At 48.8% G+C, this 13,969-nt stretch overlaps 1 protein-coding gene across 1 annotated transcript; it reads right to left on the bottom strand.

Moving 5' to 3' along the window:
• Positions 1 to 974: 974 nt before the first annotated feature.
• Ptcra (pre T cell antigen receptor alpha) lies at positions 975 to 10,117 on the bottom strand. The gene is made up of 4 exons (XM_028766783.1): positions 9,971 to 10,117; positions 3,502 to 3,822; positions 1,876 to 1,920; positions 975 to 1,247 (listed from the first exon to the last, which is right to left on the bottom strand). Exons 1-4 carry the CDS (start codon positions 10,047 to 10,049, stop codon positions 1,078 to 1,080), a joined length of 615 nt encoding a protein of 204 aa, XP_028622616.1. The 5' UTR covers positions 10,050 to 10,117; the 3' UTR covers positions 975 to 1,077.
• Between the last annotated feature and the right edge of the window lie 3,852 nt (positions 10,118 to 13,969).

Here is a 13,969-nt window from a genome sequence, read left to right as displayed (position 1 = left end):
TGAACTGTAAGCCAGCCCAAATGAAATGTTTTCCTTTATCAGAGTTGCCAGGCTGGAGAGATGGCTCAGTGGTTAAGAGCACTGACTGCTCTTCCAGAGATCCTGAGTTCAATTCCCGGCAACCACATGATGGCTCACAACCATCTGTAATGAGATCTGATGCCCTTTTCTGGTGTGTCTGAAGACAGCGACAGACAGTGTACTCATATACATAAAATAAATAAATCTAAAAAAAAAAAAAGAGTTGCCTTGGTCATGGTGTCTGTTCACAGCAGTAAAACCCTGTCTCCTAGCTGATGCTGGGTGAATATCTGTCAAATGAATGACGACCCTTAATAAATAGTGCATAGGTTTGCAATTTACTGACTTCTGCTGGTAGTATTGGATGTGATCCTGATGCCCCGGGAATCCTGGCCCTGCTCTCTTCTGTCAAGTCTGTGCAAGTTAGAAGCTGAGTACTCCCCGCTGAATCCCTGGCTCCACTCTGCCCTCTCACAGAGGTTGCCAGGGTCAGGAAACATAAAGGACACTTGTCCAGCGACTGACAGTAGTGGAAGGAGAGAATCCTTGCAACCCGTCCCCAGACCCCAGACTCACTCTGCAATTTCCACGTTCCCACTCTTTCTCCAGAGAGCCGACCCAGATGGCTCCTTCTTCTATGTCTATGTCTGGTACCACACCATGTCCCCCAGACACACAAATGAAAAGCTTTGTGATGTTCTTGTGTTGTATAAGCCTTTTGTATTGTGCCCAATTACTGGGCACACCCTCCTGCCCTGTCTGATGGGAGAGACATAGTCCTTTTCCTTCCAAAGTCTCAGCCTGGGAAGGGAGGCAAGACTCCAGTCCCTGATAGCTCTATTTACAGGAAGAGGCAGACCACATACAGAAAAAACAAACAGAACCCCTCCCCAGTTTGAACAAGGAACACTGAGGGGGGGTGGATCATGAGATCCGGGTGCAGCTGGCCTCCCCACAGCCAGGGCTTTTCGTTTCCTGCCCCAGGGAGCAGTAGTGTCTGGCATCACCACCCTGAACTCAGGGGAGTGGGTAAGATCTAAGCTCAAAGACTCATTACTATGTCCAGATTCTGTGGGTGGGGGGCAGGGACTTGCATGAGGGCGGTGGCCGTAGGTGCTGGCCCGCCAGCACACAGAGGCGGCTGCAGGTCAGGAATACATCCAGCAGAAGCAGTTTGAAGAGGAGCAGACGCAGAATGCTCAACCGCAGGACCTGACGCTGTGTCTCTGCAGAAGAAGGAGCCATTAGGAGTCCCCAGGAGCCCATGACAGGGAGGGCCTGTCCTCTGTGTTGGCCACTCTCTCTCTCTCTCCACCTCCTTCTCCAAGGAGATTCCTTCCTAGTGTCTGTCTAACCTTAGTTTCTACTGCTAATAATTAGTGCCTTCTTTCTGCTTAGCCGTCATTTTATTTGTCAGGGGAGGCAGGCTGTCCGGAATGAGCATCTGATGCAAAGAAGAAAGAGTTCAGTATCTCTGGGCAAGAAATGGACGTTGTGATTATTAGTCAGTGTTCTTCTCAGCACCTCAGGTAATTAAATGACACATAGGCTTTCGTACTGAGACCTCCTGTCACCCCCCTACCTAAGGAGCCATCAGGTCCCTTATTTTCGCTCTCATTGGCACTGCCTTACTGGGGTCCAGGAATTAGGCTAGGATCCAAATTCCCAACCTTATCCCAGGGAAGGCTGAAACCTAGGCTAGCCCCGAGGAAAGCAGTTCCTTAACTGGAAACTTCTCAGTCCCCAACCTCATGGGACCCATGGTTGAATTAGAGCTGAATGCCACCTGCTGGGTACCAGTACTCAGACTTCGGTTCCCAGCCACCATCCCTCCCTCATCCGCTGACCACTTACCCCTGAGAGGTTCCTGAGAGCAGGTCCTGTCTGTGGAAGCTTCCCCTGTTAGTTAAGAAGGGAATGAAAAAAAAAGAAGAAAAAAAGAAGAAGAAGAAGGGAATGAGGACTATGGAATGGACTGACAGCTCACAGTCCCAGACCTATGCCTAGCCCTGGTCAACTTGCAGGGCATATGGACATATGTGGAAACCCTGTGCCCACTTGTTAGCCAGTCCTAAGGAGCCATTCCCACCGCCCTGCCTGACAGTCAGCCCTGACAGGCATGGCAGTCCCCTCCCACAAGGAACCTACGCTTTCACAGCTTCTGCTGTAGGCAGGGCATTACTGAGATGACCCAAATGCTCAACCATGACAGCGCTTGCTATACAAGCATAGGACCTGAGTTCTATCCCCAGGACCCATTTAAAAAAAGAAACGTGACAGCCAGGGCTATGCAGAAAAAAAAAAAACTGTCTCAAAAAAACAAACAAGCAAACAAGTAATGGTGGCCCACATCCAGCAGGGGGGGGAGGTGCCCACAGGCAGACCCTCAGGGCTCACTGGCTAGCCAGCCTGGTCTGCTGGGCTGAGGAGAAGTCTTAGCTGCTAAGGAGCTTTCCTGAGTTGGATCCCCCCGCATCCTCAGTAAAAAGCTGGGAGCAGGGCACCATGATGCACACTGGTAATCCCAGCACTCAGGAGGCAGAGGCAGGAAGGAGGATCTCTGAGTTCAAGGCCAGCCTGCTGGTTTTCATAGTGAGTTCCAGGACAGCCTGGGCTACACAGAAAATCCTGTCTCAAAAAAACCATAAACACACATACACACACACACAAACAGAGAGAGAGAGAGAGAGAGAGAGAGAGAGAGAGAGAGAGAGAGAGAGAGAGGAGAGAGAGAGAAGAGAGAGAGAGAGAGAGAGAGAGAGAGAGAGAGAGGAGAGAGTTCAAAATAATAATATATCCTTTTTAAAAACTTAAAATAAATGGGCAGAACTCTGTGAGTTTGAGGCCAGCCTCATCTACAGAGGGAGTTCCGGTACAGCCAGGACTACACAAAGAAACTGTGTGAAAAACCCTGTCTTGGAAAGTAACTAACTAACTAGATAAGCAATGAAAATGAAATGTAGAACAGCGCTTGGCACAGAGTAAAGTTGGTAATATTGGAGGCTTATTTTTTTAATTATTGTTTGCTTACAGGCTTTGCTTACATGTATACGAACTGTTTATAGATTATATATATATATATAAAACAAATGTATATATGCACCTATGAAAAACCCATTGAAAGTTACTAATATCTCTTAGCAATCACAATCAGAGCCTAGATTTGCTTTTGCTTTGGTTTTTGAGACAGGGTCTCATGCAGCCCAAGCAGGCCTTGAACTCCCTATACAGCCAAGGATAGCTTTGAACTCCTGATCCTCCTCTCCTGTCTCTACTTCTCAAGTGCTGGGATTAAAGGCTCAAGAGGGAGCCTGAACCATATATCACAGCTGCAAAGCCCAGGAATCATGAAGCCACTCTACAGGAGCCAGGGTCTGCCCTTATGCTCGTGACCCCTCACGCCCAGCACCTCCCTCTCCTCCCCAACATATCCTGGCCCCACAGTGTGGAAAGGGACAGGACTCCAGGCTCCATCCCTACCTGACAGCTGGAGGGGGGGTGTACTCCGGTTCTGGCCCCCAGCCCCAGGCCCGGTGTGGCAGACCAAGGGTTCCCAGGCTTCCAGCTCTTCAGAGGGCAAGGAAAGCTGGGCCAGGCTAGTCCAGGTGCCGTCTGGTGCTGGAGAGGGCCCGTAGGTGAAGGCGTCTAGTGCACTGCCATTGCCAGCTGAGAACCAGACAGGGTTGTCAAGGCCAGGGGGTGCCGCATCGAGGACCAGGCAAACCACCAGAATCTGCCGCCTTCCATCCACCAGCAGTGTGATGGGTGGAGCCAGAGAAGGGAACGGGGTGCCAGCGATGCCTGCAAGAGTGAGAATTTTGATTTCTTTAAAAACAGAAGTAGGAATGTGCTTTCGTTTTAATCCCAGGTGTGGGGACGTGGGGACGTGGGGACATCGTGGGAACGTGGGAACGTGGGGACGTGGGGACATGGGGATGTAGGGCCGCTTCAGATTCTCCACAGCGGCTGACTGTGTTTTGCTCCGTGCTCTAGCAGGGGGCTTAGTTTTGCCAGCTGCAGATAGTTTCTCCAATCGTGTGACATTTGGAATTCTGGGGGCTTTTTAGAGGGCGTATGAATGCTAGGGCTCCGAGAGATGGGGTAGGGGATGGGGAGTGGGGGTGTGGGTGCGTGTGGGGGTGGTTGGTGGGTGGGTGGGGGGTTGTTGTTTGTTGGTTGGTTGTTGGTTGCTGTTGGTCATGGTTTACTAAGTAGTCATGCACAAAGAAGAAAGCAAAAGAAGAAATTAGATATCTTGATCTCGCGAAGGGCAAACCTGCCCCAACTTGGTGCGGCTAACCAGCAGTATCAGAAGTCTAACAATACCATCCACCTCCTCCTTCCTATTCTTTTTTTCTCTTCTATGCGGTGTTAGGGGTTGAAAGAGTAGAGAAAGATGGGCAGTGGTGGCGCACGCCTTTATCCCAGCACTTGGGAGGCAGAGGCAGGCGGATTTCTGAGTTCGAGGCCAGCCTGGTCTACAGAGTGAGTTCCAGGACAGCCAGGGCTATACAGAGAAACCCTGTCTCGAAAAAAACCAAAAAAATAAAAAAATAAAAAAAAAAGAAAGAAAAGAAAAAAAGAGTAGATAAGGGTGGAAGAGAAAAGAACCACAGAGTTGCCAGACACCAGCCGAGACCTTTCCTTCTTCTCTTTCTTTTTAGTGTGTGTAACTTTAATTTTTTCAAACCTTATTTTTTTTGAAGATTTATTTATTATTTTATTTATATGAGTATACACTGCAGCTATCTTCAGACACACACTAGAAGAGTGCATCGGATCCCATTACAGATGGTTGTGAGCCACCACATGGTTGCTGGGAATTGAACTCAGGACCTCTGGCAGAGCAGTCAGTGCTCTTAACCACTGAGCCGTCTCTCCAGCCCTCAAACCTTATTTTTAATGATGGCTCTTCAACACTTTAAACTCCCTTGTAGCCCACCACCCACCAGGGGGAGTGGGTAAGAAAGGATACGGGGGAAGTGGACCTATTTAGAAATGGTTCTTTGGAGCAACCCCTGTCTATGTTATTAGGAAATCAGCAGTTCAGTTAACAGGTCAGCAGGAGCAGCTCGATCCAGTCGAAAACATTTCACGGATACACCAGGAGTTCAGTTCAATAGTGTTGGATTAGCAGTATTGGTAGCACAACCTGGCAGAGACAGCCTGGTCTCAGGCTTGGCTCAGCACTAATCAGCAGCAGGGACCAGCAGGGATGCCAGGAGAAGTCTGCTGTGCCTCTTTCAGGGAAGCGAAGGTCAGTGAAGATGCGAGGCCCACAAGCGTTGCACAGCTAGCTGTACCAGCAAACCAAGCTCAGCCTTCGTCACTGTCCGTTGAGTTCTATTTCTATCCCACCAGACACCACAGGTCTTGCGTCAGCATATGTCTTGCCTCAGCACGTGTGTCTGTCTCAGCTGACATCACTCTGCCAGTCAGCATGAGTCCAAGGAAGCAGAAAAAAAAAAAAAGCAACAAATGGAGCTCAGCTATGCAGCGTAAGGCGGACCAACACATGTGTGTGTTAGCGAAGAATCCTTCATCATGTGTCCTTTCATGTGCTGGCTTCAGCAGAACACCATCCAATACAACTGACTTTTCCTAGAACCCATAAGTTTCTACTTCCTGTGTGTGTGTGTGTGTGTGTGTGTGTGTGTGTGTTGCATCTGTGGTATGTGTGTTTGGATATGTACAGGTGTGTGGATATGAACGGACTGCCTGTTTGTGCATGGAGACTGGTGGAGGATATTAACTGACCCGTTCCATCATCTGTCCCTTTGCTCCCTTAGGACAGGGTCTCTCACTGCACCTGGAGCTAGGTCTGTATCCAGGAAGACCCCAGTGTGATCCTCCTGTCTCGGCTCTGCCCAGTGCTGTGTTTACAAGCACACTTAGAGCGATGCACAGTTTTTCACATGGGTGCTGAGGATTTGAACTCAGGTCCTCATGGTTGTGCAGCCAGAGTTCTGACTCACTGAGCTATGTCCACCTTTCTCTTACAATTCATCCATCCTCCATCCTGCTGTTCTTCCTGCCCTCTATTCATCTATCCTTCCTGTGCCCCATCCTCACCCGTTTTGAGACAGGGTTTCTCTCTGGGACCCTGCCTGTGCCTCCCAAGTGCTAGGACGAAAGCTGTGCCACACCACAACCCAGTGACTCCTTCCTCTGCCAGCTGCTGGGTCTATAAAATTGAGACTGACATTGCCTGGGCCTTCGAGGAGCTTTGACCTGTGGGAAAGGCATTAGCTTTATAAACCATGTTGTGCTGCCTGAGGAAAGCTGGTACCTCTGGGGGTGGGGTGGGGTGGGGAAGAGAGGAGGAGGACCTGGGGTGAGAGCAGAGGAGGCTTCAAATATACCTGGAACATCCCTTCTTGGGAAAAAAAAATACCCAAGCCTTGTGTGGCTATCCACGTCTATAATCCCAGACCGTGAGGGGCTGAAGCCGGACGGGTGAGTTGTACGGCATGAGGCACACTCAGCTGAGCTGTTTAAAATAGGAGCTGACAAGATGGCTTGCTGAGGAAGGGCTCGTTTCCAAATCTGAGTTCAAACCTGGGAGCCTCTTCCTGGTAGAAGACAAAAACCTGACTCCTGGAAGTTGTCCTATGACTGCCAGACTCACGCACCCGCCCATGCACACACATGAAATATGAGAATTAATGTAGATGACAGGAGGAAGCGATGAAACTCGGATGAAGGAGTCTCTTTACTACACGAAGCCCTGGGTTTGGTCCCTAGCACCAGGGTGAGATGACAAGACAGAATATCGCCATATAGGAGTGAGCTAGCAATCATATAACTTAACAAATGGTTAAGCCGGGCGGTGGTGGCGCACGCCTTTAATCCCAGCACTTGGGAGGCAGAGACTGGCGGATTTCTGAGTTCGAGGCCAGCCTGATCTACAGAGTGAGTTCCAGGACAGCCAGGGCTACACAGAGAAACCCTGTCTCGAAAAACCAAAACCAAAACAAAAAACAAACGGTTAACCTTTTCCTACATTCAAATCTGATTTTTTTTTTCTGCTTCATTTTGGTTTGCTTTTGAGACGTCTTACAATGAATCCCAGGCTGACCTCAAACTCCTCACGCAGTCAAGGACCACTTTGAATTCTGGATCCTCCTGCCTCTACCTCCAGAGTGCTGGGATTACAGGAAGGCACACACCCCAAAGAGTAGACTTAGCACACAGCATGCCAAGTGCTGGGGATTAACCTCTCCCAACAGAGCTGTGGCCCTGCTCCTCAGCATGGAGTTTTACTCTATTTTTTATTTATTTTATTTTTTTTAGATTTTACTTTATTTTACATGTATGAATGTTTTCACAGCAAGTCTGTCCATGCGCCACATGCAAGCAATGCTCGCACATGCTACAAGGGGCATCATATCCCCTGGGACTGAAGTCACAGGTGGTTGTGAGCCACCATGTAGGTGCTGGGAATGAAACTCATGTCCTCTGTAAGAACAGCCAGTGTTCTTAACCACTAAGCCATCTCTCTAGCTACTTTTTCCGCCTCTTAAAAAAAATGTACTGGACTGGAGAGATGGCCTCTGCCTCCCAAGTGCTGGGATTAAAGGCGTGTGCCACCACCATTAAATTACATTCTTTTTTTTGTTTTTGGTTTTTTCGAGACAGAGTTTCTCTGTGTAGCCCTGGCTGTCCTGGAACTCACTCTGTAGGGCCTCGAACTCAGAAATCCACCTGCCTCTGCCTCCCAAGTGCTGGGATTAAAGGCGTGTGCCACCACCACCTGGCTTTTCTTTTTTTAAAAAAAAAATTACATTCTTATAATATTTTAAAAACAAAAGCATTTACTTTGTATGTTGGGCTATATTGCACATGCCTTTAATCCCAAAATTAAGGAGGCAGAGGCAGGCAGATCTCTGAGTTCGAGGCTAGCCTGATCTACAGAGTGAGTTCCAGGACAGACAGGATTATACAGAGAAACTCTGTCTTAAAAACAACAACAACAAAATTTACTTTTTGTGCATAAGAGAGAGGAGACAGGGGGCCGGTGGCGCATGTGCCTGTGGAGATCATAGTACAACCTGTGGAGTCAGATCTGTGCTTCCTTAATGTGAGTAAAATCTCCAATATCAACAACTGGAAATAGACAGTATGAACTCTTATGTGGCCAGGATAAAGAAATGGCCCAGGTTGCCAGAGAGGCTTTGCCATGAAGCATGTCCAAAATTTTGCCATATGACACGGTAGACCTCAGACAGAGCTGAGGTTGGCCCAGCTCTCCTGTGAAGAGTATACATACGTAATGTAGTGCTTTGGTAAGTAATCTTTGGAAATACTTTTTTTTAAAGATTTATTTTATGTATTTGAGTGCTCAGTCTGCATGTGCACCTGTGTCCCAGAAGAGGGCCTCAGACCCCATTACAGATGGTTGTGAGCCACCATGCGATTGCTGGGAATTGAACTCAGGACCTCTGGAAGAGCAGTCAGTACTCTTAACCACTGAGCCATCTCTCCAGTCCAAGCTTTGGAAATACTATTTGTGTTAATATTACCAAGGCCTTGCAAACAAAGGGACTAGAGAAGGCTGGGAGTGAGACCCAGGGACCTCAGCCTCCTGAAGCGACTCCCAAATTGTTTTTCCACACCCCAAGCACTTCTGTTCCAAAGCCCAGGCCAGTTGGCCTCTACCTCCCTTCCAATCCCCAACACTGGGTAGAATGGAGAGGTTAGAGTGGGATGGGGGCATGTCCTCTATAGGGTACTTCCTGCTGACTAGGGTGGATGAATTCCTTTGGGCAAGCCCAATCTTCATTGTTGCAGTCACCCCAGGCTAGGGACTCTCCTATTTATGCCTCTGCAAGTTCCCAGAATTAAAGATCTGCAATTGGCAACAATCATGCCTCCCCATCCCTCTACACAGACTGAAATAGTTATCAGCTGTGGACAAACTGAAGCAGCCCCACATCCCATACCTGGGATTAAAACAGAAACATATTCATATAACATTACTGGGTTTTTAAATAAACCAGAACTCTCACTACACAGGCCTCCTCCTGAGCCATCTCCTGGTAAAGGAAATCTCCATGACACACTTGGGGTGAGCCTAGATCAAGTAGACCCCTGACTCAAAAGTCCAAGACTCCCACCGTACATGCCCATGCTTCAGGTGGTCTGGAATCCTTGGCTTGCTCCTTGGCTAACTAGAGCAAAAGCCTTGCCAAGCCACTGCCGTCTCGCCACCTTCCCTAAGTTGGAAGAGAACTTGAGACACTCCGGTCCTGTTGGAAGCTGATCCTCTGAGGGCCAACAGGACAGTCCAGGACCTCCCAGTGTTTCCCATAGTGCATCACCTATAGTCCACAGTACAGGCCTGGCTCCCTGAACCTCCAACTTCTGCGGGTTCCCTCCAACTTGCTCTTTTTCCCTTTATGAGTCAGTTCTGGGGTTGAGCCTAAACTTCATGCAGGTTAGCAAAGCAAGTGCTCTACCACTGGGCTCTACCCCCTGTCCCCTTTTCACATTTTCTTTTGAGACAAACCCTCATTAAGTTGCCCAGACTGGCCTTCAACTTTGTCCTCTCCTATCTTAGCCTCCTGAGGAGCTGGGGCTACAGGCCTACATCACCAGCCAGAGGATGCCTTTCCATCTCTATGTTTCCAAGACGGACAGCAGGGGCCAGGTTGTGGTGGCGCACGCCTTTAATCCCAGCACTTGGGAGGCAGAGGGAGGTGGATTCTGAGTTCTGAGGTTCTGGTCTACAGAGTGAATTCCAGGACAGCCTGGGCTATACAGAGAAACCCTGTCTCACACACACACACATACAAAGACGAACAGCAGATCCTACTGACCCCCCATCTGGAGAAGGACATGAGACGTCAGAACCAGAGGACCGTGGATTTCATGCATCGCTGTAGAGGCTCAGCTGGTACCAGGGGATGGGCTCAGTGACAGCCAAGGAGGGAAAGCAAGAGGGACTTACCTGCAGGTAGAGCCTGACTCCTGAGGCCCAGGAGAAGCAGCAGCCATGTCTTCGCCATGGCCCACTTGTGAGAAGGCATGACCCAGTTGCAGCTGTGAGCTACCTGCTGGGGAGGAGGCTCCTCTAGTCTGACTCCCAGGCCACAGGCCCAGCTGCAGCTCTGAGGTGTGGGCTAGGGGAGGAGGCTACCCTAGACTGCTTCCCAGGCCACAGGCCCATCTGTACCTCAGCTGCTTGGCCCTACCCCCTAGTTCTTTCTGGGGAGGAGGGGCGTCAGGGAACCCAGGTGTCCCGCTCCTATCCCAGGAGCTAGGTGCCCACCCTCTCATATCCTCCTTCCTGTCTGAAGAACACTTCGAAGTCCTCAGAGGCTCTTCTCTTTGAGACAAGGTCTTCACTGTGTGGCCCTGGCTTGCATGGAACTCACTGTGTAAACCAGGTTAGCCTCCAAATCACAGATATCCACCTGCCTCTGCTTCCAGAGTACTGGCTGGGATTAAAGGTGTGCGCCTCCAGCCCCAGATTCTCAAGGCCATTTCCAAGCCTAGTCCCTGGCTCAACTGGAGAGCAGTTGCCATCCACTGGACAGAGAGCCCAGGGGGACTCCACATGCGGCTCTTTACGTCACCCTCCAGCTACTTCAATTCACAGATGAGCAACCGAGGCTCAGACAGACTGAGTGACCTGCCCAAGGCCGAGGCTGGCAGGGCCAAGGTTGAACAGCTTCCCCTTCTCCTTCTCCCTTTCCTCCTCTTCCTCTTCTTCCTCCTCTTCCTCCTCCTCCTCCTTCTTCTCCTCCTCTTCTTCCTTCACAGGTATGGGTGTTTTGCCTATATATATGCTTATATGTATATGTATATGTATATATGTGTATGTATATATATATGTAGCATGTATGTGTCTGGTACCCAAGGAAGCTAGAAGACAACATTGGATCCCATGGGACTACAGTTACCAATGGCTGTGAGCCTTATGTGGGACTGGGAATTGAACCCAGGTCTTCTGAAAGAGCAGCCAGCGCTCTTAACCATGGAGCCTCTGCTGCTGTCCTATCATTTAAAAGATGCTCAGAAAACCTCTTGCCGTATGGTTACAACCACCTCTGTTCTTACTATTACCTTAATTGTTATGTTGGGGGCGGGGGTGAATCCCTAGGGTGTCCTGAAGGCTAAGAAAGCGCCCTGCCATTGATCTATGTCCCCACACCAAAGCCTCTTTTCATTTTTAATTTAATTAATTAAATTGATTGGCTCATTGGTTTATTTATTTTTGCTTTTAGAATTTTTATCACCGGGCGGTGGTGGTGCACGCCTTTAATCCCAGCACTTGGGAGGCAGAGGCAGGCAGATTTCTGAGTTCGAGGCCAGCCTGGTCTACAGAGTGAGTTCCAGGACAGCCAGGGCTACACAGAGAAACCCTGTCTCAAAAGATTTTTATCATTGCCCGGCATGGTGGCACACACCTTTAATCCCAGCGTTTAGGAGACAGAGACAGATAGTTCTCTGTGAGTTCAAGTACAAAGTGAGTTCCAGGATGGTCGGGGGCTACATAGAGAGACCCTGACTCAACACACACACAATTGTTCTTAAGTACGTGTGTGTGTGTGTGTGTGTGTGTGTGTGTGTGTGTGTCTAAGGCATTGAACCCCTGGAGATGGAGTTACAGAGGCTTGTGAGCCACCTGACATAGGTACTTGGTACCAAACTCAGGTCCTGGGTGAGAAGAATATGTGTTGCTAACTGCTGAGCCATCCCTCCAGGCCCTACCTTGGTTCTTTGGAGACACAGTCTCATGCAGTGCAGCTGGCCTTGAGTTTGCTCTGTAGCCAACGCTGACCTTGGTCCTTCTGCCCCCACCTCCCAAGTGTTGGTTTTTTTCTTTATGTAATTAATTTATTTATTCTTTGGCAATTTCATACATGTATCTACTCGCACTTCTCCTCCCCCACCCCCCTACCCCCACATCCCGCAGCTGTCTTTCTACAACCTTTATGAGGTCTCTCTCTTTTTCTTTTTTTTTTTAATAACCCAGTGAGTCCAGTTAGCAGCGCTTGCTGGAATGTTGGCTAGTCTTGTCAGAATCCTGTGCAGGCAGCCACAGCTGCAGTCTGCTCATGAGGGCGGCAGCCAGCATTTTCACAGCTTGCCTCCCCCATCCGTTGGCTCCCATGTTCTTTCCAGCCCTGCTTCCACGATGTTCTGTGGGCCTCGGGCGGTGTGTGGGCTGATACAGACACCTTAGTTGGAGCTAAGCATGCAATTGTTGCTCAGTCTTCTCATTCAGGCCAGTTCTGAGACTGCATTAGCTGCTCCTCCTTGCAGAAGAAATTTCACTGGCCAAGGTTGAGGGCAGTATTGAACTGATTTGGTTTTGAGACAGCGTTTTCCTGGGTAGCCCCGGCTGGCTCACTATATAGTACCCCAGGCTTGTCTCAAACCAAGGATGCACCTGCCTCTGCTTGGCAAGTGCTGGGATTAAAAGTGTGCCCCTCCATGCCTGGCTGTACTTATTTTTTAACATGAGGACCCACTGTGTTGCACCCCTCTTCCCCCAATAGCCTCAAAAGAGCTGAGCAGGCGGCCCATAACATGCTTCCCTGCCATTCCTGAAGCCCTGGGTTCCATCCGGAACATGCATAAACCAGGTGAGAAGTATGTTTGCAGTCACAGCACTGAGGTCAAGGCAAAAGTGTCAGAAATTCAGCCAGGCAATGGTGGCACACGCCTTTAATCCCAGCACTTGGGAGGCAGAGGCAGGCAGATTTCTGTGTTCGTAGGCCAGCCTGGTCTACAGAGTGAGTTCCAGGACAGCCAGGGCTACACAGAGAAACCCTGTCTCGAAAAACAAAAAAAGTGTCAGAAATTCAAGGCCATTCTCAACTACAAAGAGAATTTCAGACCAGCCTGGACTAGACAAGACCCTGTCTGAAAAACAAAAAAACAAAAAACAAAACAAACAAAAAAACAAACAAAAACCAACTTCAAGTGCTCCAGAAGAGTAAAAAATACTCTTAATAACAGCTGAGCCATCTCTCCAGCCCTTCCTTCCTTCTTTTTCTTTCTTTTTCTTCTTCTTTCCTTTTTCTTTTTTCTCTTTCTTTCTTTCTTTCTCTCTCTCTCTCTTTCTTTCCTTCCTTCCTCTCTTTCTCTTTCTTTTTCTTCCTTCCTTCCTTCTTTTCTTTCTTTCTTTCTTTCTTTCTTTCTTTCTTTCTTTCTTCCTTTCTTTCTTTCTTTCTTTCTTTCTGAGCAGGATCTCATGACATTGCCCAGGATAGACCCAACTCTTCATCTTCTTGCTCTAAATCCCCCAAGTGCTTCGGTTACAGGCCTCTGCCACCAATACGAGCTGATTCCTACTCAAGATAGCAATTCTAAGTGGGTGGATGTGAGGGCTATCACATTATAGTTTTGCTGCAATTCCCTAATGGGTGGTAACACGGAGAATAAGGCCTTGTTTATTTACTTACTTTCAAAGGCTCTCATGCAGCCCAGGCCAGCCTTGAATTCTTCTCTGTTGTCCAGCACGCTTGCATGGCTGCTGACTTTTTCAAGCCTGTGGTCTTTTGTTGTTGGGTGTTTGTTTGTTTATTATGGGCATTGGTGTTTTGCCTGCATGTATGTCTGTGTAAGGGTGTCACATTCCCTGGAAGTGGACTTACAGATAGTTGTGAGCTGCCATGTGGGCGGGAATCGAACCACAGTCCTCTGGAAGAGCAGCCAGTGTTCTCAACCAATGAGACATCTCTCGCAGCCCTTTTGTTTGTTTGTTTGTTTTTGTTTTGTTTTGTTTTTAGGGACCAGTAAATGAATTTCAAACCTAGAATGCGCAGTGCCCCCATGTCTAGAGAGTTCATGGCGTCTGAATTCTGCTTTCTGTTGGAACCAAGCTTAGGGTGCATGCATGTCCTTCCGGCAGAATGCCAGAGGGTTCCAGGCCAGCCAGGACTGCAGTTCAAGGCCCTGCCTCAAAACGGAAAAAAAAAAAAAAAGCAAAAACAAT

This window comes from Grammomys surdaster, unplaced genomic scaffold, assembly GCF_004785775.1.
Source record: "Grammomys surdaster isolate TR1022 unplaced genomic scaffold, NIH_TR_1.0 169, whole genome shotgun sequence".
In the NCBI taxonomy this organism is placed as follows: Eukaryota; Metazoa; Chordata; class Mammalia; order Rodentia; family Muridae; genus Grammomys; species Grammomys surdaster.
The sequence above is the reverse complement of the archived record's forward strand: the minus strand, read 5'-3'. Positions and strand labels throughout refer to the sequence as shown.